The 22,256-nt window shown below is 33.5% G+C and overlaps 2 protein-coding genes across 2 annotated transcripts; both read left to right on the top strand.

Moving 5' to 3' along the window:
* Nucleotides 1–1,861: 1,861 nt before the first annotated feature.
* Nucleotides 1,862–13,268, top strand: stambpa (STAM binding protein a). The gene is made up of 10 exons (XM_051121320.1): nucleotides 1,862–2,009; nucleotides 2,511–2,725; nucleotides 5,694–5,769; nucleotides 5,878–5,973; nucleotides 6,059–6,422; nucleotides 6,518–6,642; nucleotides 8,413–8,550; nucleotides 8,644–8,756; nucleotides 8,848–8,947; nucleotides 11,275–13,268. Exons 2-10 carry the CDS (start codon nucleotides 2,523–2,525, stop codon nucleotides 11,329–11,331), a joined length of 1,272 nt encoding a protein of 423 aa, XP_050977277.1. The 5' UTR covers nucleotides 1,862–2,009; nucleotides 2,511–2,522; the 3' UTR covers nucleotides 11,332–13,268.
* A 132-nt stretch (nucleotides 13,269–13,400) lies between these two features.
* Nucleotides 13,401–20,704, top strand: ess2 (ess-2 splicing factor homolog). The gene is made up of 10 exons (XM_051121319.1): nucleotides 13,401–13,830; nucleotides 14,157–14,325; nucleotides 15,053–15,142; nucleotides 16,386–16,555; nucleotides 16,642–16,759; nucleotides 16,893–17,023; nucleotides 17,122–17,224; nucleotides 17,438–17,547; nucleotides 17,739–17,854; nucleotides 20,047–20,704. The coding sequence occupies exons 1-10, from the start codon at nucleotides 13,705–13,707 to the stop codon at nucleotides 20,327–20,329; spliced, it is 1,416 nt and encodes a 471-aa protein (XP_050977276.1). The 5' UTR covers nucleotides 13,401–13,704; the 3' UTR covers nucleotides 20,330–20,704.
* Nucleotides 20,705–22,256: the final 1,552 nt, after the last annotated feature.

The raw sequence follows: 22,256 nt of genomic DNA on the forward strand, positions 1-22,256 counted from the left end.
CCTTTTAACTTTCTTTCTTTAGTTTTTATAACTGTACCGCCTTAATGGTTTGATGAACTGTACTGTTTAATTAAAAAAGGAAAGAAATCAGAAAATAAGTTTTCGGATACACGCTAAAGTTCCGATCTAAATCAAATGATTCACAATTCACAGTCCAAAGTTCAAAAGATTCGCGAACCTGGTCTGAAGTTCCGATCTAAATCAAATGATTTGCGATTCATGCTACAAAGTTCAAAAGATTTGTGAACCCACCCCAAAGTTATATATATATATATATTATATATATATATGTTTGTGTGTATATATATATATATATATATATATATATATGGACCACAAAACTAGTCATAAGGGTCAATTTTTCGACATTGAGATTTATACATCATCTGAAAGCTGAATAAATAAGCTTGCTATGATTGAACAATATTTGGCCGAGACACAACTATTTAAAATCTGGAATCTGATGGTGCAAAAAATCTAAAGATTGAGAAAATCACCTTTAAAGGTGTCCAAATGAAGTTCTTACTAATCAAAAATTAAGTATTGATATATTTACAGTATTTACAGTAGGAATTTTACAAAATGTCTTCATGGAACATGATCTTGACTTAATATGCTAATGATTTTTGGCATAAAAGAAAAATCAATCATTTTGTCCCATACAGTGTATATTTGGCTATTGCTACAAATATACCCCAGCGACTTAGGACTGGTTTTGTGTCCAGGGTCACACACACACACACACACACACACACACATATGTATATATGTGTGTGTGTGTGTGTGTGTATATGTATATGTGTGTGTGTGTGTGTGTTTTTTTTTACTATTTAAAATAACTGTTTTCTATTTAAATATATTTTAAAATGTAATTTATTCCTGTGATTTCAAAGCTGAATTTTTGGCATCATTACTCCAGTCACATGATCCTTCAGAAAACAATCTAATATTCTGATTTGCGACTCAAAAAACATTTATTATTATGTTGAAAACAGCTGAGTAGAATTTTTTCAGGTTTCTTTGAGAGTTCTAAAGAACAGCATTTATCTGAAATAGAACTCTTTTGTAACATTATAAATGTCTTTATCATCACATTTGATCAATTTAAAGCATCCTGCTAAAATAAAATAAAAATACTGACTCTAAGCTTTTAAATGGTATAGTCCTAGTGTATAATGTTACAAAAGCTTTTTATTTCAGATGAATGCTGATCTTTGGATCTTCATCAAGTAGTCCTGGAAAAAAAATTAATCAACTGTTTTAAATATTGATAATAATAATAAAAATGTTCCTTGAACAGCAAATCAGCATATCAGAATGATTTCTGAAGGATCATGTGACACTGAAGACTGGAATAATGGTGCTAAAAATCTAGATTTGATCACAGGAATAAATTACATTTTAAAATATATTCAAATAGAAAGCAGTTATTTTAAATAGTAAAAATATTTCACAATATTACTGTTTTTGCTGTATTTTGGATCAAATAAATGCAGGCTTGGTGAGCAGAAGAGACTTCTTTAAAAAAAACATTTCTAACATCTACAACTAGGATTTGTAACACTGGTGTAATTTAATCTTCCATTTTTTTATCTTTATTTAAAAATCAAACAACAAATATGAGGGAATATTTGATTTAATAGATACAAAACAATGCCTTTCGGTGTAAAAATATAAAACAAAGCAACAGCATTAATATTATTGTAACGGTACATAAATTCGAGTTGTTTCATGCTGACGGAAAATATACGTTTTAACATAGTGATAGAAGCACGGATCTCTAAAAATATACTTAGAAGTGCTTCGCGATTGGTCAATCCGAGGCATGACTTCACCGTCAGCTGACTATAGTGGGCGGGGTCTTTCCATACGATGCAGGAAGTGTTATGATATTACAGTTAATGTGAACACACCAAGCTTTGTTTTCACAATGTCAAAATATGACGAAAACATATGAAATAAAAACATCAAAGCGTCATTGAAAGCGTAAAGGAGTGCGGTGAAATCAGGTAGGAAAGTTATTTAACCTTAACGCGAGAGTTATCTTGCCAACATTGTTTGTTGCTGGTTGGCCTGTCAATAGTGGGTGTCACCACACTCATTTAAAGTTAAATGTTAAAGTCGAGTAAAAATCTCGACTGCTTATTTACATATAATGCATATTATTGTATAACTGTACACATATATAAATTACATAAGGCCTTAACAAGTATTTGGACTTTTTAGCAATGTCTAAAAATCAAAAAGTGTCAAACCAAGTAACATTTGTTTTATCAAGTAACATTTGTTTTAACTGTTCCAGTTCTGAGAAAAGGCCATTTGCATTTTACATTAGCTCACACTTCATTTCATCTTTTGATGTCTAATGCAGTGACTTAAGACATTTTAAAGTGTCCATGTGATGTCATTAACCTTACATAGAAATAGCACCACCCAAAGTAGGAGTTTTTGTAGTCAGCATACAGACAGTGTAAACTCAGCATTGAAAGTGTTTTATTATTCATTTGCAGGCAGGAGACATCATGTCTGACCACAATGACTGCAGTCTGTCGTCTGAGGAGAGGGTCCGTGCTCTCACCAAGCTGGGCAGCTCTGTGGACGTCAGCGAGGACGTGCCGCCCCGCCGGTACTTCCGCTCGGGGATGGAAATCATCCGAATGGCCAACATCTATGCAGAGGAGGGGAATGTCGAGCATGCGTTTATTCTATACAATAAGTACATCACGTAAGTACAGCAAGAACAGCCTGGAAGTGCCAAATGCTTGGCAGGTTGCTTATTGATTGCACATATCAGATTCACATGTTCACTTTCCTGATGGAAAATTTCCATTAGTGGAGTACAAAATAGGGCCTATTAAAGTCAATATATACAGTGGGTACGGAAAGTACTCAGACCCCCTTAAATTATGCAGCCATTTGCTAAAATCATTTAAGTTCATTTTTTTTCCTTATTAATGTACACACAGCACCCCATATTGACAGAAAAACACAAAATTGTTGACATTTTTGCAGATTTATTAAAAAAGAAACACTGAAATATCACATGGTCCTAAGTATTCAGACCCTTTGCTCAGTATTTAGTAGAAGCACCCTTTTGATCTAATACAGCCATGAGTCTTTTTGGGAAAGATGCAACAAGTTTTTCACACCTGGATTTGGGAATCCTCTGCCATTCCTCCTTGCAGATCCTCTCCAGTTCTGTCAGGTTGGATGGTAAACATTGGTGGACAGCCATTTTTAGGTCTCTCCAGAGATGCTCAATTGGGTTTAAGTCAGGGCTCTGGCTGGGCCATTCAAGAACAGTCACGGAGTTGTTGTGAAGCCACTCCTTCGTTATTTTAGCTGTGTGCTTAGGGTCATTGTCTTGTTGGAAGGTAAACCTTCGGCCCAGTCTGAGGTCCTGAGCACTCTGGAGAAGGTTTTCGTCCAGGATATCCCTGTACTTGGCCGCATTCATCTTTCCTCGATTGCAACCAGTCGTCCTGTCCCTGCAGCTGAAAAACACCCCCACAGCATGATGCTGCCACCACCATGCTTCACTGTTGGGACTGTATTGGACAGGTGATGAGCAGTGCCTGGTTTTCTCCACACATACCGCTTAGAATTAAGGCCAAAAAGTTCTATCTTGGTCTCATCAGACCAGAGAATCTTATTTCTCACCATCTTGGAGTCCTTCAGGTGTTTTTTAGCAAACTCCATGCGGGCTTTCATGTGTCTTGCACTGAGGAGAGGCTTCCGTCGGGCCACTCTGCCATAAAGCCCTGACTGGTGGAGGGCTGCAGTGATGGTTGACTTTCTACAGCTTTCTCCCATCTCCCGACTGCATCTCTGGAGCCCAGCCACAGTGATCTTTGGTTCTTCTTTACCTCTCTCACCAAGGCTTTTCTCCCCCGGTAGCTCAGTTTGGCCGGACGGCCAGCTCTAGGAAGGGTTCTGGTCGTCCCAAACGTCTTCCATTTAAGGATTATGGAGGCCACTGTGCTCTTAGGAACCTTAAGTGCAGCAGAAATTTTTTTGTAACCTTGGCCAGATCTGTGCCTTGCCACAATTCTGTCTCTGAGCTCTTCAGGCAGTTCCTTTGACCTCATGATTCTCATTTGCTCTGACATGCACTGTGAGCTGTAAGGTCTTATATAGACAGGTGTGTGGCTTTCCTAATCAAGTCCAATCAGTATAATCAAACACAGCTGGACTCAAATGAAGGTGTAGAACCATCTCAAGGATGATCAGAAGAAATGGACAGCACCTGAGTTAAATATATGAGTGTCACAGCAAAGGGTCTGAATACTTAGGACCATGTGATATTTCAGTTTTTCTTTTTTAATAAATCTGCAAAAATGTCAACAATTCTGTGTTTTTCTGTCAATATTGGCTGCTGTGTGTACATTAATGAGGAAAAAAAATGAACTTAAATGATTTTAGCAAATGGCTGCAATATAACAAAGAGTGAAAAATTTAAGGGGGTCTGAATACTTTCCGTACCCACTGTATATATATATATATATATATATATATAAATTTTTTTTTTTTCTTTTAAGCTACTGATAAGTGAAAAGAGGTGCTTAACCGTTATAGAATATTGATCGTTAATGTCAGGAGTCAAACGAAATGTTTTATGTTTACAGTATTTCTGTTTATTTTATGAGATTTGCAATTTTTGCAACCCTAATTCAAAACAAGATTGATGACGTGTAAATGAGTGATTTTGCTATTTATTCATTTATTAGAAATAAACATTAAATACACATCAAAATTAAATGATTAAAAAATAAATTATTATGTATATGATAATAAATTAAACATTTATTAAAATCAAGACTAAATGTAATAAAAATAATCTGAATAAAAATTGAAATAATTTAATATAATAATATTATATATTATAATATAGAAGTAATTAATACACTACCACACTACACTACAAAAGTTTTTGAACAGTGAGATTTGTAATGTTTTTTAAAGAAGTCTCTTCTGCTCACCAAGCCTGTATTTATTTGATCCAAAATACAGTTTTTCTGAAATATTTTTACTATTTAAATTAACTGCTTTCTATTGGAATATATTTTAAAATGTAATTTATTCCTGTGATCAAAGCTAAATTTTCTGCATCATTACTCCAGTCTTCAGTGTCACATGATCCTTCAGAAATCATTCTAATATGCTTATTATTATTATTATCAATATTTGGGGAGAAATGATAGAAATTAATACATTAAGGATGCTTTAAATTGATTAAAAGTGATGATAAAGACATTTATAATGTTAGGATAAATGCTGTTCTTCTGAACTTTCTATTCATCAAAGAAACCTGAAAAAATCCTACTCAGCTGTTTTCAACATAATAATAAATGTTTTTTGAGCAGCAAATCAGAATATTAGAATGATTTCAAAAGGATCATGTGACTGGAGTAATGATTCAGCTTTGAAATCACAAGAATAAATTCCATTTTAAAATATATTCAAATAGAAAACAGTTATATTAAATAGTAAAAATAATTCAAAATGTTAATGTTTTTTCTTTATTTTGGATCGAATAAATGCAGGCTTGCTGAGCAAAAGAGACTTCTTAAAAAAAAATTTTAAATCTTACTATTCAAACACTTTTGACTGGTAGCGTATGTTTAAAATATTATTATTAAAAGATAATATTTTGAAAATAATACATAACGTTCCTGCATTTTACTTCCTTTTAGGTTGTTTATTGAAAAACTTCCTAGACACCGTGAATATAAAACCGCCAACATTCCTGAGAAGAAAGAAACGATGAGGGTAAGTTGTGATTTTCCTCTGCCTGAAGAAAGCTAAAAGCTTCATGAAGCATGCAAAATATGAGCGAATATCTCAAGCTAATATATATACCTTATTTTTCCATGTTAGAAATTAAAAGAAGTTGCTTTTCCGAAAGCTGAGGAACTGAAAAAGCTGCTTCTCAAGCAGTACGACAAAGACCACGCCGAATATCTCGTTCGAAAGGTGGGCACATTTTTCTTAAATGGTTCCTACAAACTAATTCAAGTGTTGGTGTATGTATTTACTGACGATGTGTGACTTCTGGCAGCGAGTGGAGGATGAGGCCCAGGCTCGAGAAGTGGCCAAGCAGCGGGAGCTGGAGGCCGAGAAGCAAAGACTGGCCGAGCAGCAGCAGCGTCAGCGCGAGCAAGAGCAGTTAAGCGCCTTCGAGGAGATGATCCGCAGACAGGCGCTGGAGAAGGAGCGCCAGCGCATCGTGCAGGAGTTCAGCGTCCCCGTGTCGCCCACCTCTCCCAGAGATCTCCTGGTGCCTGATGTACAAGGACCTCCACAGGCCTCATTTTCACCGCCGACGACCCCCGGAGGAACCCCGAACCATGTCTCTCAACCTTCATCCCTCCCAGCGTTTGACCGCTCACTGAAGCCGAGTGTTTCAGTCAGTGCAGGACACAGTAAGGCCTCTCAGTTTCCACTAACTTATTAATTGCTGACCTACAAGCATTACTATTGTCCAGTCATTAAGCTGAGATTATATGTGTTTTCCTAGGTGCGTTGGTAAACGGCTTGCGGCAGCTCTTTGTGCCCGCCGAGCTGTGCCAAAGGTTTTTAAAACTAGCAGATGCCAACACAGCACGGGCTGTGGAGACCTGTGGGATTCTCTGTGGCAAGCTGGTACGTGCAAAACATTTTCAGACATAAGCAGACTGAGACTATATTTCAGTCGAAATCTAAAGAAAAAAGAAAATAAAACCTGTTTATATTTCATTCATTTTTTTTCATAACAATTAGATTTTATTAAGAAAATAAAGAATTCTGAAGAAAATAAAGCCTATTTTTTCACCATTTTTTTTTTTTTACAATACAAAAAGGTTATAGAAATTAATATTTTTTATTTAGCAAGGATGCTTTAAATTGATCAAAACTGATATTATAATAACTTTTTATGTATTTATATTAATTTTTTGTGTATTTATCTGTTTATGTAATGTTACAAAAAAATTCTATTTCAGATAAATGCTGTTCTTCTGAACTTTGTATTCATCAAAGAATTCTACTCCGCTGTTTTCAACATAATAATAATAATAATAATAATAATAATAATAATAACAATAATAATAATAATAATAAATGTCTTTTGAGCCGCAAATCAGAATTTTAGAATGATTTTTGAAGGATCATGTGACTGGAATAATGATGCTGAAAATTTAGCTTTGATCACAAGAATAAATTATATTTAAAAATATATTCAAATAGAAAACAGTTATTTTAAATAGTAAAAATATATCACAATATTACTGATTTTGCTGTATTCTGGATCAAATAAATGCAGGCTTAGTGAGCAGAAGAGACTTCTTTAAAAAACATAAATCTTTTCAATCAATCAAAAAACTTTTGACTGGTAGTGTATATTTGTGTTTTGCGTGAAGAAAATAAAGACTTTACTGTTATGAAAATAAAGAATTGTATTTATATTTTGCGTGAAGAAAATAAAGCCTATTTTTCGACCAATACATTTTTAAAAGTTTTTTTCTCCCCAAAACAAAAAGCAGATTGTACCCCCAATTTGTCATTCACATAATGCCTTTGGATGGTTTATGTACTAATCTGGATATTTTAATTCAGAGAAAAAAATTACTTAATACCATAATTTTTAATAACATAAATTAGAGATAATACAAAAGATACTGTCATAATGTTTCAATAATTTACTAATAACAATATAAGTTAGCACTAGTTTATTATAATATAATTCATTTAAAGAATTGAATTTTTATTAGTTTTTATACATAAGGTAGTAGGTGTTGTACTACCTTTATAAAGTAATAATAAAATAAAATTGGGGCTGTTAGAATTTTTTTTAAATGTCTCTTATGCTCAGTAAGGCTCCATTTATTTGATCAAAAATAAAGTAAAAACAGTAATCTTCTGAAATATCACATTTAAAATAACTGTTTTCTATGTGAATTATTAATGTCATTTTCAGCATCATCACATGATCCTTCAGAAATCATTCTAATATGCTGATTTGCTGCTCTATTATGACTGGCGCTCAATTATTAATAATCGTTCTTATTATTATCAAGGTTAAAAAACAGTTTTTGCTGCTTGATGTTTTTGTAAAAACCATGATAAAAAAATTCAGGATTCTCTAATGAATAGAAAGTTCAAAAGAAAAGCATTTATTTGAAATGAAATCTTTAGAACATTATAATGGTTGATTAACTTAACTGTAATTTTAGTTCGATTTAATTCATTCCTGCTGATTAAAAATATTAATTTCTTTTTTTAAAAAAATCTTCCCAAACATTTAAATGGAAGTGTATGTAAATCTCACTTACTACCTCTTGACTATAACTTGTGCAACCTTAATAACACAGATTTGTAGTAAATTTGTATTATGATGAGGAAATCACAAAACAGTTTGTTTGTTTTCGTCCACAGATGAAGAACGCCTTCACAGTGACACACGTGATTGTGCCCAAGCAGTGTGGGGGACCCGATTACTGTGACACCGAGAACGAGGAGGAACTTTTCCTAATCCAGGATCAGAATGATCTCATTACACTGGGCTGGATTCATGTATGATCTTTTCTGCCTTTTTCATGCCTTTATTAATAGTATCACTGTAATTACGTACCTAGAGAATAATCAGTCTCTCTTTTTCTCTATAAGACCCACCCGACGCAGACGGCCTTTTTATCCAGTGTGGACCTGCACACACATTGCTCTTATCAAATCATGCTTCCAGAGTCCATAGCCATTGTGTGCTCACCTAAATTTAATGAGTATGTTTTTAGCTATACACTGTGTTATTTAGTTTAAGTGATAGTTAGGAGGTAAAACGGAACAATAACAGTGTGATAACTTATGCTTCAGGACTGGCTACTTTCGGCTGACAGACTATGGGATGGACGAGATCTGTTCCTGTAAACAAAGAGGATTCCACCCACATCCAAGGGAGCCGCCACTCTTCTCTGTGAGTGATGCTTTGTCAGTGATTTGTGAACTCTAAATATTAAACTTAAATACTTAAAAGAATAGCTTAGCCAAAAAAATTAAAAGGTATACACCACCAGTCAAAAGTTTTTGAACAGTAAGATTTTTAATGTTTTTTAAAGAAGTCTCTTCTGCTCACCAAGCCTGCATTTATTTGATTTAAAGTACAGCAAAAGCAGTAATATTGCGAAATGTTTTTACCATTTAAAATACCTGCTTTCTTTTTGAATATTTTAAAATGTGATTTATTCCTTTGATTTCAAAGCTGAATTTTTAGCAACATTACTCCAGTCACATGATCTTTTAGAAATCATTCTAATATTCTGATTTGATGCTCAAAAAACATTTATTATTGTTATTATGTTGAAAACGGTTTAATTTTCAGGTTTCTTTGATGAATAGACAGTTCAGAAGGACTATCCGAAATCTGAAATAGAAATCTTTTGTAACATTATAAATGTCTTTATCATCACTTTTGATCAGTGTAAAACTTACTTGCCAAATAAAAGTGTTATAGCTTTTGAATACTATAGTGTGTAGTGTTACAAAAACTTTTTATTTCATGTTGGTCTTTGGATCTTTCTAATCATCAAATGTAAAAAAGTACTCAACTGTTCAAAATATTGATAATAATAAAAATAGAAAAAATGTTTTTTTGAACAGCAAATCAGCATATTAGACTGATTTCTGAAGGATCATCTGGCACTAAAGACTAGAGTAATGATGCTGAAAATGTAGCTTTAATCACAGAAATAAATAAGAAATAAATAAATTACACTTTAAAATATATTTAAAAAGAAAACAGTTATTTTAAAGAGTTAAAATATTTCAAAATTTTACTGTTTTTGCTGTACTTCGGATCAAATAAATGCAGGCTTGGTGAGCAGAAGAGACCTCTTTTAAAAAAAACATTAAAAATCTTACTGTTCAAAAACTTTTGACTGGTAGTTAAGATAAGTTTGTTTCTTTATTGGAACAGATTTGGAGAAATTTAGCATTACATCACTTGCTCTTACATCTTCTGCAGTGAATGGGTGCCATCAGAATGAGAGTCCAGACAGCTGATAAAAACATCACAATAATCCACAAGTAATCCACACAGCTCAAGTCCATCAGTTAGTGTCTCATGAAGCAAAAACTTGTTTGTACAAGCATGTTTGTAAACAAATCCATCGTTAGGGTGTTCTAACTTTAAACAGTGACCAAAATAACCATAATAATGCTTCCTCTAGTAAAAAAGTCCACCTTCTATTGTCCTTTCACATCAAAATCCACAGAGAAATTTGTTTAGAGCTGTATTTGATTGATTTTTGATTGTAAACGGGGCTTGATTTGTGCATATTTCTCTCCTGATTCAGATTAGATTACTTTTTTTTTACTGGAGAAAGCAATGTTATAGAGGACTTAATGATGGATTTGTTTCTTACAAACAGGCAGTTTTTCATGTCATGAAATGTTAATTGATGGACTGGAGTGGTGTGAATTATTTGTGGATTATTGTGATGTTTTTATCAGCTGTTTGGACTCTCATTCTGACGGCACCCATTCACTGCAGAGGACCCACTGGTGAGCAAGTGATAGAATGCTACATTTCTCCAAATCTACACTACCGTTCAAAAGTTTGGGGTCAGTAAGACTTGTAATAGTCTTTAAAGAAGTCTCTTATGCTCATCAAGGCTGCATTTGTTTGATTAAAAATATAGAAAAAAACCCAGTAATATTGCAAAATGTTTTTACAATATAAAATAATGTTTTTTATTTTAACATACTTTAAAATAGAATTTATTCCTGTGATGAAAAGCTGAATTTTTATCAGCTGTTACTCCAGTCTTAAGTGTCACATGATCCTTCAGAAATCATTCTAATATGCGGATTTATTATTAGAATGATCCATGTTGGATAATATCAACAGTTGTGCTGCCAAATATATATATATATATATATATATATATATATATTTTTTTTCAGGATTCTTTCATGAATAACAAGTTTAAAAAGTACAGTGTTTATTCAAAATATAAATATTTTATGACAATGTAAATTATTTATTATTAACTTTTAATAAACTTTTAATTATTAACTTAATACATCCTTGGTGAATAAAAGTATTAATTTCTTAAAAAAAAAAAAGGAAAAAAAAAAAGAAACAATAAAAATGTACTGACCCCAAACTTTTGAACGGTAGTGTATTTTGATGAAGAAGCAAACTCACCTACATCTTGAATGGCCAGCATGTGAATGATCTGCTGTGTCCTTTAACCTTACATGCACAATAATGAAGGTTTTGCATCTGTGTTTTGTGCTCAGGCTAGTCAACACGTTACCATCACAGACGGAAGTGTGACCATGATGGATTTGCGGTGATTTAATCGCTGCTGCTTCAAAATACGTGCCTTTGCTCCTGACCTCACAGCGACTTGCCAAGAAGCTCCTAATGGTCCGAAAAGGTTCTGTGCTGAACATTGCTACAAAGACACTGGGCCTCTGTTATCGCAATTTAGCAGTCTATATTTATTAGTTTAATTCTGTAATATCCAAATGTGACCAATAGGCACTTAAAGTTGAGGTGTGTAGTTTCTAGCTCTAGCAGCATCAAATGGATTTGCAAAAATAAAAGTTGTAACCTCAAGAAAGCATAATGGAAAAATAGAAATGCATGGCTTCTGTGAGCATCCATTTGTTTAAACCAAGTTAATTCTATTTGATGTTGCAGAAATTACACACTTCATCTACTCTACCAGTCATAAGTTTTTGAACAGTACAATTTTTAATGTTTTTTAAAGAAGTCTTTTCTGCTCACCAGTCCTGGATTTATTTGATCCAAAGCAAAAACGGAAAAAAAATTAAATATTTTTACTATTTAAAATAACTGTTTTCTATTTGAATATATTTGAAAGTGTAATTTATTCTTGTGATCAAAGCTACATTTTCAGCATCATTACTCCAGTCTTCAGTGTCACATGATCCTTCAGAAATCATTCTAATATGCTGATTATTATTATCAATATTTAAAACAGTTGAGTACATTTTTTCCAGGATTCTTTGATGAATAGAAAGAGCCAAAGATCAGCATTTATTTGAAATATAAAGCTTTTGTAACATTATACACTATACCATTTAAAAGCGTAGAGTCAGTAGTTTTTGGGGGAGAAAATTGATTAAATAAAATTAAAGAAATTAACACTTTTATCTAGCAAGGTTTGATCAAAAGTGATGTTGAATCAGAACATTAGAATGATTTCTGAAGGATCATGTAGCTGGAGTAATGATGCTAAAAATTCAGCTTTTAAATCAGGAATAAATTACATTTTAAAATATATTCAAATAGAAAAACGTTATTTTAAATAGTAAAAATATTTAAACATTTTACTGTTTTCACCTTGGATCAAATAAATGCAGGCTTGGTGAGCAGAAGAGACTTCTTTAAAAACATTAAAAATCTTAATGTTCAAAAACTTTTGACTGGTAGTGTATAAATGCCTATAAATATTTCAGTTTACTGTTAAAAAAAAAAAAAAGATTTTCCAATACTAACAAGAAAATGATTCTTTGCAACGTTGTCTTTTGCCATTCCATGTTTTGCTGTTTTAAAACACTCAAGGCTTAATAATATGGTTCATGTGCAGGATCACATAAGCCATCCTCTTAATACTACACTGCTGTTATATTTTATTTAAATATGCAGTCGTTTTTATCTCTGTTTCTGCTCATACTAAAGATGTTTCACATCTTTATATTGACTAAAACATCATTGTACGCCATTACAACCAGTTTCAAACAAACTGGCTTCTGTATTTAGCATAGCACGTCACAGTGCAATTACTAGTTCTTTACATCTGACTGATTTTGTTAATCTCTTACAAAAAATAGCTACTTTGATATGTATCAGACTGTTATCATGAAGATTATAGGGAGCAAAGACATATTAATTTTAACGTTCTTTCAGCCAAACTGATCTCTGATGATTTATATAACATTAAAAGTGTTGTTAGACTTAATGTATAGAATTTTCTGTAATCACATGGTTCATTTTTGCAGACTCTGAAGCTTTTAATACATAGTTAAATGCAAACATATCCTCACTTGAATTTTATCTGCTAAGGCAAGACACTACAGGGAAAACCATTCCTTTTAAGACCCCTAAGTCTTCTTTCAGACTTCCAAAATACACATTTAAGCATCTATTAGTTTCAATGCGTACCTTGTTCACCTGTGGTGTCTTGTTTTAATTGTTAAAGGCTAGCATTTCTTTCATGGCACTTATGGACTGCAAATAAACAATGTGTTTATTGCTTACCATGTTCACTGAGGTGATGTGCTATTTGAGTGTTTACGTGTACTAGAAACGTTAAGCTGATTAAGTCATTAAAGTTCATGTACAGTGCCAAAACAATTGCCAAAGTCGATCGCTAGTCAATAGGTGGCGATGGAGAGTCACTCTGGTTCACAGCGGAAATGATGCGAAGAAGACGACGTTGTTCCTGCGTGCGATACAGCTGCGTTCAGCTGCTGTTGCTACATGGATTTTCGGTCATTATTTTTAACTAAGTGGTGGTTAAAATTAACATTTATCGCGAGATATCATTAAAATAGGCCAGAAATACGTTTAAACACATCTTAATGGGATTTCGTTAGAGAAAAAAAGAGTACTTAGCGTACAAGCTAACGTAAACAACGTCTTACGCAATTGGACTTGAAATCACTGTATAAACAGTTTTGTCACATTAAAATAGAAATATGACAGAGTCCAAAGAGAAAGCTTTGATTGTGAAATCTGATGATACTACAGTTGCTGTCAGCAATCATGTGAATGACACTAAGAAACCGAAGAGGAAGATTCTCGATGAAGAAGAATATATAGAGGTAATGTACTATTTACCTATGTGCTATTTACAACAGGGTTTCCCTGATATAATTCATTGTACTTTACTTAATCATTATCTTAATTAAGTTTCAATGCTCATGTGTTTTGAAATGTGTTCTTTGAATACACTTGTTTGATTTTGGCTTTGTACAACACAGAGTTTACACAAAATACCAAACCTCCGTTTTTCAACATAGTGTGTTACACAGAAACAGCTGATTGAGTTTCATGTGTCACCTGTAAACAACACGCTTGTATATGCTTAATTTCTTCTGTCTTGATTTGCTAATGACAAACATGCCTGTCACAATTTTATCAAACAAAGAGTTTGGAGAAGATCATCCAGAGGGACTTTTTCCCAGATGTCTCCAAACTTCAAGCGCAGAAGGATTATCTGGAGGCGGAGGAGAATGGAGATCTGGAGCGGATGAGGGAGATCGCCATCAAATACGGGTCTGCGATGGCTAAATACACCCCACGCACCTATGTTCCCTGTGAGTGATGTTTCTTACTATTTGTGATTAATATGTAAAGGCATAATTTAGCAAAAATGAAAATTTACTGAAAATTTATAATGGATGGATTTGTGGTGAATGGGTGCCGTCAGAATGAGAGTCCAAATAGCTGATAAATACATCACAATGATCCACAAGTAATCCACACAACTCCATCAGTTAATGTCTTGTGAAGCGAAAAAGCTGTATGTTTGTAAGAAACAAATCTATCATTAAGACAGTTTAAACTTCAAACTCTTGCTTCTGGCTAAAATGCAAGACCATGTTGATTTCTCCAGTGAAAAAGTCACCTTGTCTGAATCAGGAAAGAAACATGCACAGATCAATCACTGTTTACAAGCAAAAATGATCTAAAACAGTTCTAAACAAATGTGCCAGTGGGTTTTGATGTGAGAGAACAACAGAGGATGGATTTTTTTGTTTTAATGGAGGAAGCATTAGTATGGATTATGCACTGGTATTTTGTCCAGAAGCGATGGTTTAAAGTTAAACCGCCTTTGTAATGTATTTGCTACATATAGCTTTTCACTTCACTGGACATTAATTACTTCAGGATTATTGTGATGTTTTTATCAGCTGTTTGGACTCATTCTCTTGGCACCCATCAGAGGATCTGTTGGTGAGGTAGTGATGTAATGCTAAATGTAATGCTAAATTTTTCATCTACATCTTGAATGTTTTTTTACATCATTTTGTTCTCATTAAGACACGACTCCCTCAACATTTGAGACCCCAGATGGTCGAAGTGCATCTCCCTCGTGTTCACAGAGCAAACACAGAGCAGCGAAAGAGGATGGTAAGTGACCGCTGCTAAATTTTGTTCCAGTATAAGTCCTTATGGCAAGACACCAGAGGTGATGAAGGAATAAAAATGTAACTAGTAGATATCATCACATACGCATTTGATTAATGAAAGTATATTATGAAAGTTGTTTTGTATTATTGTATTTTTTTAATTTAAATATGCAAACAAGGCACTAATTACACACTAGGGATGGGATGATAAATCGTTGCAATGTGAAATGATTCAAGATCGAGAAATGATTCAGCATTGTTTCGAGATTTTCCGAACACATCGAGATTCTTTCTCAAATTAATTCTGAGCTTAGTTTTGGACAGCAGATGGCACTGCTTGCTTTAGAAAAATCCTTAGTCTCTTCTGCTCACCAAGCCAGCATTTATTTGATCTAAAGTACAGAAAAAAATGTAAAATTGTGAAATATTTTTACTATTTAAAATAACTGCGTACTATTAGAATATATTATAAAAAAAAAACATTATTATTATTATTATTATTATTATTTTTATTATCATGTTAAAAACAGTAGAAAGAGTAGAATTTTTCAGGTTTCTTTGATGAATAGAAAGTTAAGAACAGCATTTATCTGAAATAGAAATATTTTGTAACATTATAAACAATCAGTTTTAAAATTGAAATGATAAATGTCTTTATCATAACTTTTGATAAATTTAAAGGATTGTAATCATTATCAAAAAAAATAAATAAATTATACTGTAAACTTGTGTAATTATACAAACGCTTTTTATTTCAGATAAATGCTGATCTTTCTATTCATCAAAGAATCCTGAAAAAATGTACTGAACTGTTTTAAATATTGATAATAATTTAAAAAAATGTTTCTTGATATGAGCATAATAGAATAATTTCTTAAGGATCATATGACACTGAAGACTGGAGTAATGATGCTGAAAATTTAGCTTTGATCACATTAATAAATTACATTTTAAAAAATAGTAAAAATATTTCAAAAGGTCACTGTTTTTGCTGTACTTTGGATCAAATAAATGCAGGCTTTGTGAGCAGAAGAGACATCTTTAAAAAAAAAACATCAAAAATCTTACTGTTCAAAAAGTTTTGACTGCTAGTGTATGCAAAAATGTGCGTATTAGCATTTCAAAATTCTTGTTTAATTTTTCTTTCTTATTAGTTTTCACAGTTTTCTACAGGGGGGATTTTGGATCTTTAAATCTCATTTTTGGAATTTGAAAGATGCTACATGCATTCTGTTATGTTTCAGGAAAAGATGGTGAAAAAGCAGAGGAGAAGGATCTTCCATCCCTGGACCGCTTTCTCGCTAAAAACACGAGTGAGGACAACGCATCCTTTGAGCAGATAATGGAGCTTGCTGAGGACAAGGACAAGCTGAGGCATGCGTGGCTCTATGAGGCAGAAAATGAATTCAAAGAGGTATAGTACAATAATAGCTTCTGCATATTATTGAGTTTTTGTTTTGCTTTGAGTTCTGACAATGTTTATTGTTCTATCATTTAAAGAGGCATGAGCAGAACCTCGCTCTGCCATCCACAGAGAAACAGGCACTTGAGTGCACCAAGGCAGGAGTGGAAACGTGGCAATACAAGGCCAAAAATGCTCTCATGTACTACCCTGAAGGTAAAGTTTCCCCCTGACGATCTACAGCTATGTATTATTACATAATACTTTCTGAGGCATGTAAACTGTTAATAACTTGATTATGAATAGAGAAGGGTAATTATTTGAATTGCGTATTTTTTTTCCCCAAAAGGTGAAAAAGATGACACTCTGTTCAAGAAGCCACGGGAGGTCCTGTACAAGAACACACGGTTTAATGCTGACCCCTTCTGTAAAGCCCTAAACAAATCGCAAATCCAGCAAGCTGCTGCACTCAATGCACAGGTAACCCTGACCTCTGCATCTTATTGGTCAGATATAATTAACTTTTATGAAATATGATAAAACTAACTGCATATTTTTCTGCTCTGCCTCCTGTTTAGTTTAAACAAGGCAAAGTTGGTCCAGATGGCAAAGAGCTCTTGCCTCACGAATCCCCTAAAGTAAATGGCTACGGATTTGAAGGAGAAGCCTCCCCTGCTCCTGGTGAGTGCCACTGTTTTTATTGATTTATTGATATTTGCTCATTGAGGGGAAGAAAAAAAAAAGAGTTTTAGTTTTAGAAAGAAATTCATACCTTTTATTATAATTGTTGTGCAATTTATATTTGTGTGAAAAAAACGATATAATATATTTTTTAAAATGTAAGGAAGAACAGTTTGGAGACATGTTTTCCTGAGTGGCTTGTTTGTTTTTAAGGTGTTGCAGAGTCTCCTCTGATGACGTGGGGTGAGATCGAAAGCACTCCGTTTCGTCTGGATGGCTCGGATACACCACTTGTGGAGAGAAGTCACGGCCCATCATTCAAGGTCCAGTTTATTTCTAATTAGCATGTCAATGGTTTCATTCACACAGTATATTTGTGTTTTATTGATACCCAATTTTATATAATAAAAAAAAATCTAATGTGCGTTACATGGTAGTGTGTGCTGTGTGTAACATTTATTGTCTAGCATTTCAATAAAAATAATGAATGGCTATTTTTATTGATGTTTTCCAGATTCCAGAGCCTGGGAGAAGAGAGCGACTGGGATTGAAAATGGCCAATGAGGCTGCAGCAAAAAACAGAGCTAAGAAACAGGAGGCGCTGCGCAAAGTCACTGAAAACCTCGCAAGGTAAAGAAAAGGAGTTTGAGATTATGAAATATGCTTGTATTTCACATTTGTTTCTAGGTTAAACAGCATTGTTATAATTAATAATAAAAATGCTGTATATAAGCATTTTAAATATATTATCAGGATACCAATTTAAGTGAAAAGTTGAATTGAAAAAAAATTTTTTGGTTATTTTGGTTTAATAACTGCAGCACTCAACGTATTTATATAAAAGTATTTTAAAGTGTTAATACACTACCAGTCAAAAGTTTTTGAACAGTAAGATTTTTAATGTTTTTAAAGTAGTCTCCTCTGCTCACTAAGCCTGCATTTATTTAAACCAAAATACAGCAAAAGCGGTAATATTTTGAAATATTTGTCTTATTTAAAATAACTGCTTTCTATTTAAATATATTTTAAAATATAATTTATTCATGTGATCAAAGCTGAGTTTTCAGCATCATTCAGTTTTTAGTGTCACATGATCCTTCAGAAATCATTCTAATGATTTGCTGTTGAAGAAACATTATAATTGTTATTATTATCAATATTGAAAACAGTTGAACTTTTTTCAGGATTTGATGAATAGAAAGTGAGTAGAAAGATCCAAATATCAGCATTTATCTGAAATAAAATAAAAATGGTGTAATTATACACTATACCATTCAAAAGCTTGTTAGTTTTTTTGTTTTTTTTTTTGAGAAAGAAAGTATAGAAATTAATACTTTTATTTAACAAGGTTGCTTTAAAGGAGAAAGTCCTTTCTATAACAACAATTTACAAATAATGTACTCACCCCCTTGTCATCCAAGATGTTCATGTCTTTCTGTCTTCAGTCATAAAGAAATTATGGTTTTTGAGGAAAACATTTCAGGATTTTTCTCCATATAATGGACTTCATTGGTGCCCCGAATTTGAACTTCCAAAATGTAGTTTAAATGCAGCTTTAAAGGGCTCTAAATGATCCCAGCCGAGGAAGAAGGATCTTATCTAGCCAAACAATCGGTCATTTTTTTTTTTTTTAATTTGTATACTTTAAGCACAAAAGCTGGTGTAGCACAGGCTCTGGGATGCGCGTCCACGACACTACGAATCACGTCTAAGTTCATCGTCTGTGTACTCCGACTCTAAAAGGTAGAGTATGGCGAAAAACTCATTTTCTTCTACAACTTCAGAATTGTCTGACGCCATTGTACCTTTTTGTTTGTAAACAGCGTTTGACTTACTTGCACTTCCTTAGTCTTTGCTTAGTCGTTCGCTTTGTAAACACTGGGTCTGTAGTTCCGCTTACGTTCCACGTGACCTTTCAGCGTGATTCAATATTACGTAGCGGTGTGGACACGCATCCCAGAGCCTGTGCTACGCGAGCTTTTGTGCTTGAAGTATACAGATCTTTTTTTCTGAAAAAAATGACAAATCGTTTTGCTAGATAAGATCCTTCTTCCTCAGCTGGGATCGTTTAGAGCCCTTTGAAGCTGCATTTAAACTACATTTTGGAAGTTCAAAATCAGGGCACCAATGAAGTCCATTATATGGAGAAAAATCCTGAAATGTTTTCCTCAAAAACCATAATTTTGTTATGACTGAAGACAGAAAGACATGAACATCTTGGATGACAGGGGAGTGAGTGAATTATTTGTAAATTGTTGTTCTGGAAGTGGACTTCTCCTTTAAATTGATCAAAAGTGATGATAAAGACATTTATAATGTTACAAAAGATTTCTATTCCAGATAAATGCTGTTCTTGTGAACTTTCTATTAATCAGCGCCATTGCGCTGACTGATATATTGCCAAGCTAATTATATTGGTTGTTATTTGGCATATTTTTAAATATTGCCATTGGGCGTTAATTTTTTCTGTTCTGTTTTGGACAGCTGAGAATGTCAGTGCCTAAGCACATGATTACTGAGCTCACTGGTGGTTTCAGTAATAACTTCCTACATTGTTACCAATTTCTTTATTTGTGAAAATATTGGTCGACCTCTATTTCAGACTTCTGAGATCCACTGAATTTTTACTATAAAACAGTGTGTTGACATTGACAGTTTGAAAAAATAGCCATGTTCATCTCTGTACCTTAAAAAAAGAAAAAAGTTTGGTTTAAACATGAAAATTAGAAACCAAAATATCTTTATTTTGATAATAGTTTTCAAAGTGTTATTCAGAACTGCATTTATGTTGTGTACTAACTGATTATTTCTGTGTATTGCAGCCTCACTCCAAAGGGACTGAGTCCTGCGGCGCTGTCTCCTGCCCTTCAGCGTCTAGTAAACAGATCATCCAGCAAATACACAGATAAAGCCCTGAGGGCGAGCTATACCCCGTCGCCTGCGCACAGAAGCATGGGCTCTAAAACGCCTCTCGGAGGCCCCGCCACTCCCTCCAGCACACCAACACCCGGGAAAGCCAGAACACCGGCCACACAGGACCCGGCCTCCATCACAGACAACCTCCTCCAGCTGCCCAAGAGGAGGAAAGCCTCAGATTACTTCTGAAACTAAAGACTTCACAAAAACTCTTAACATGGGCACGGTCAGATATTTATTTTTTGTAATTACAGTTTTTCTACATCTGTGAAACTGGACTAGTTATCTTTTTTTTTTTTTTACTTTTTATTTTATGTTTTTAATTTAGGTAAGATATATGTAGCTTTTCAGCTTCATGCATATCAGCTGATAAAATCAGGTGAATCATTTGATCCATTCAGATCTGTCCTACTCTTGATTTGTTTTGAACAAAGCTGATTCAGTCCTCCTAAAGCTTGAGCATCTTTTATGATGTTGAAGACATCTTGCAAGATCTCATGAGCCCAATAAAAAGGAGTTCTACAGATTTGTGTGTATTATTTCACTATCCATATTTTACCCAATTCAATTGTTGAATCAATCTTTGGATTGAAGGATGGACTCACAGAATACTTACTCTACACAATCTATGATTGCAGTGTTTGACACAAGGAAATAATTTCATTTTGTCAAGACTGGACTCACACATTATATGATGTAGAAACACTTCTGCATAATTGTTGGACATATTTTTGTCATTTCTGTTTTTCAATCACAATTTTTATGTTGTCATTGTATAAAATCCATGTTGGCCAAAACAAAACAAGTGTTTCATAATTGTTTTACTATTTACATTTGTGTGAAAGTTCTGTGACAGTTTACCACTTAGTATGACAACAAGGTGTGCTCAATTTGTGTTAAGTCAACTGAATACCTTGCTTGCTGCAAGATGTTAAACTGAAAAAAAAAAAAAAAAAAAAACAGTGTAGGATTTACTTTGGAACAGTTTTCATTTACAAATCACTAGTAAATTTCACAAATAATTACAAAGAAATGGCAATAAAGTGCTTTCTTTTAACTGTGTGTCATCAGTTGGCCATATGAATGTAAACAATGGCGCTTAACCAAAACAAAACTTGCATATTTTGCTGATTATTGTCTGCTAAAAATAGTAAATTATTGTCATGTTTGAGGTTGTGCTAATTGATGGGACCTGGAAAAATATTTGGAGTACTATAAACTACCAAAAGTCATAACAAATCAAGGAGAAGAGTGGAAAAAACTGTCTGAGGAACAAAAAAGCATTTGAAGTTGGCCAAACTGAAGCAGGATTTCCAGGGCAAGAATCTTGACAATATTCAAGTTTGTTCTTATGATATCCGGTCAGGTAGGTGAAATATCTTAATACTGCACGTATGTATCTTTACCACCTATTAACTTTAGTTTGTCAAAATATTGCACCCTTTCCTGTTTATTAAGTCCTTCTCTAAATGATTTACCGGCTTCCACACATTTTCCAATGGTTTAGACAGTATAAATTACCAGAACAATGTATTCAGTAGCACATTAACTGTGCAATCCATGCTGTTGTTTACATCCGAGTATCGCCAGTATGGCTGCGCATCCGGGTAACTGACCAAATCGTTATGTGAGTGCAAACCCAAACATGACATTTTCTAAATACTTAAGTAGTATCTTCTCATAAAGCGCGCTCTAGTAATCCTTGTTTTATTTACTATTCCATTTCATTTGTATGTCTGTTTTTCCGAAGTAACTTATGAGCGCCGCCATGATGGATTCTAACTTCCGTTAGGATGCTCAGAGAACAGAGATGGAGCATTATAAATGTCTTTACTGTCACTTTAGTTCAATTTAATGTTGTAAATTATATATATATACATATATATATAATTTTTGTAATTTCTGTTTTTCAATTGCAATTTTTATATGTTGTCATTGTATAAAATCCATGTTGGCCAAAACAAAACAAGTGTTTCATAATTGTTTTACTATTTACATTTTCAGAAAAACCCATAAATGAAAGTTTTGTGACAATTTACCAGAGTATGACAACAAGGTGTGCTCAATTTGTGTTAAGTCAACTGAATACCTTGTTTGCTGCAGGATGTTAAACTGA

Source organism: Labeo rohita, chromosome 10 (assembly GCF_022985175.1).
Source record: "Labeo rohita strain BAU-BD-2019 chromosome 10, IGBB_LRoh.1.0, whole genome shotgun sequence".
Lineage (NCBI taxonomy): Eukaryota > Metazoa > Chordata > Actinopteri > Cypriniformes > Cyprinidae > Labeo > Labeo rohita.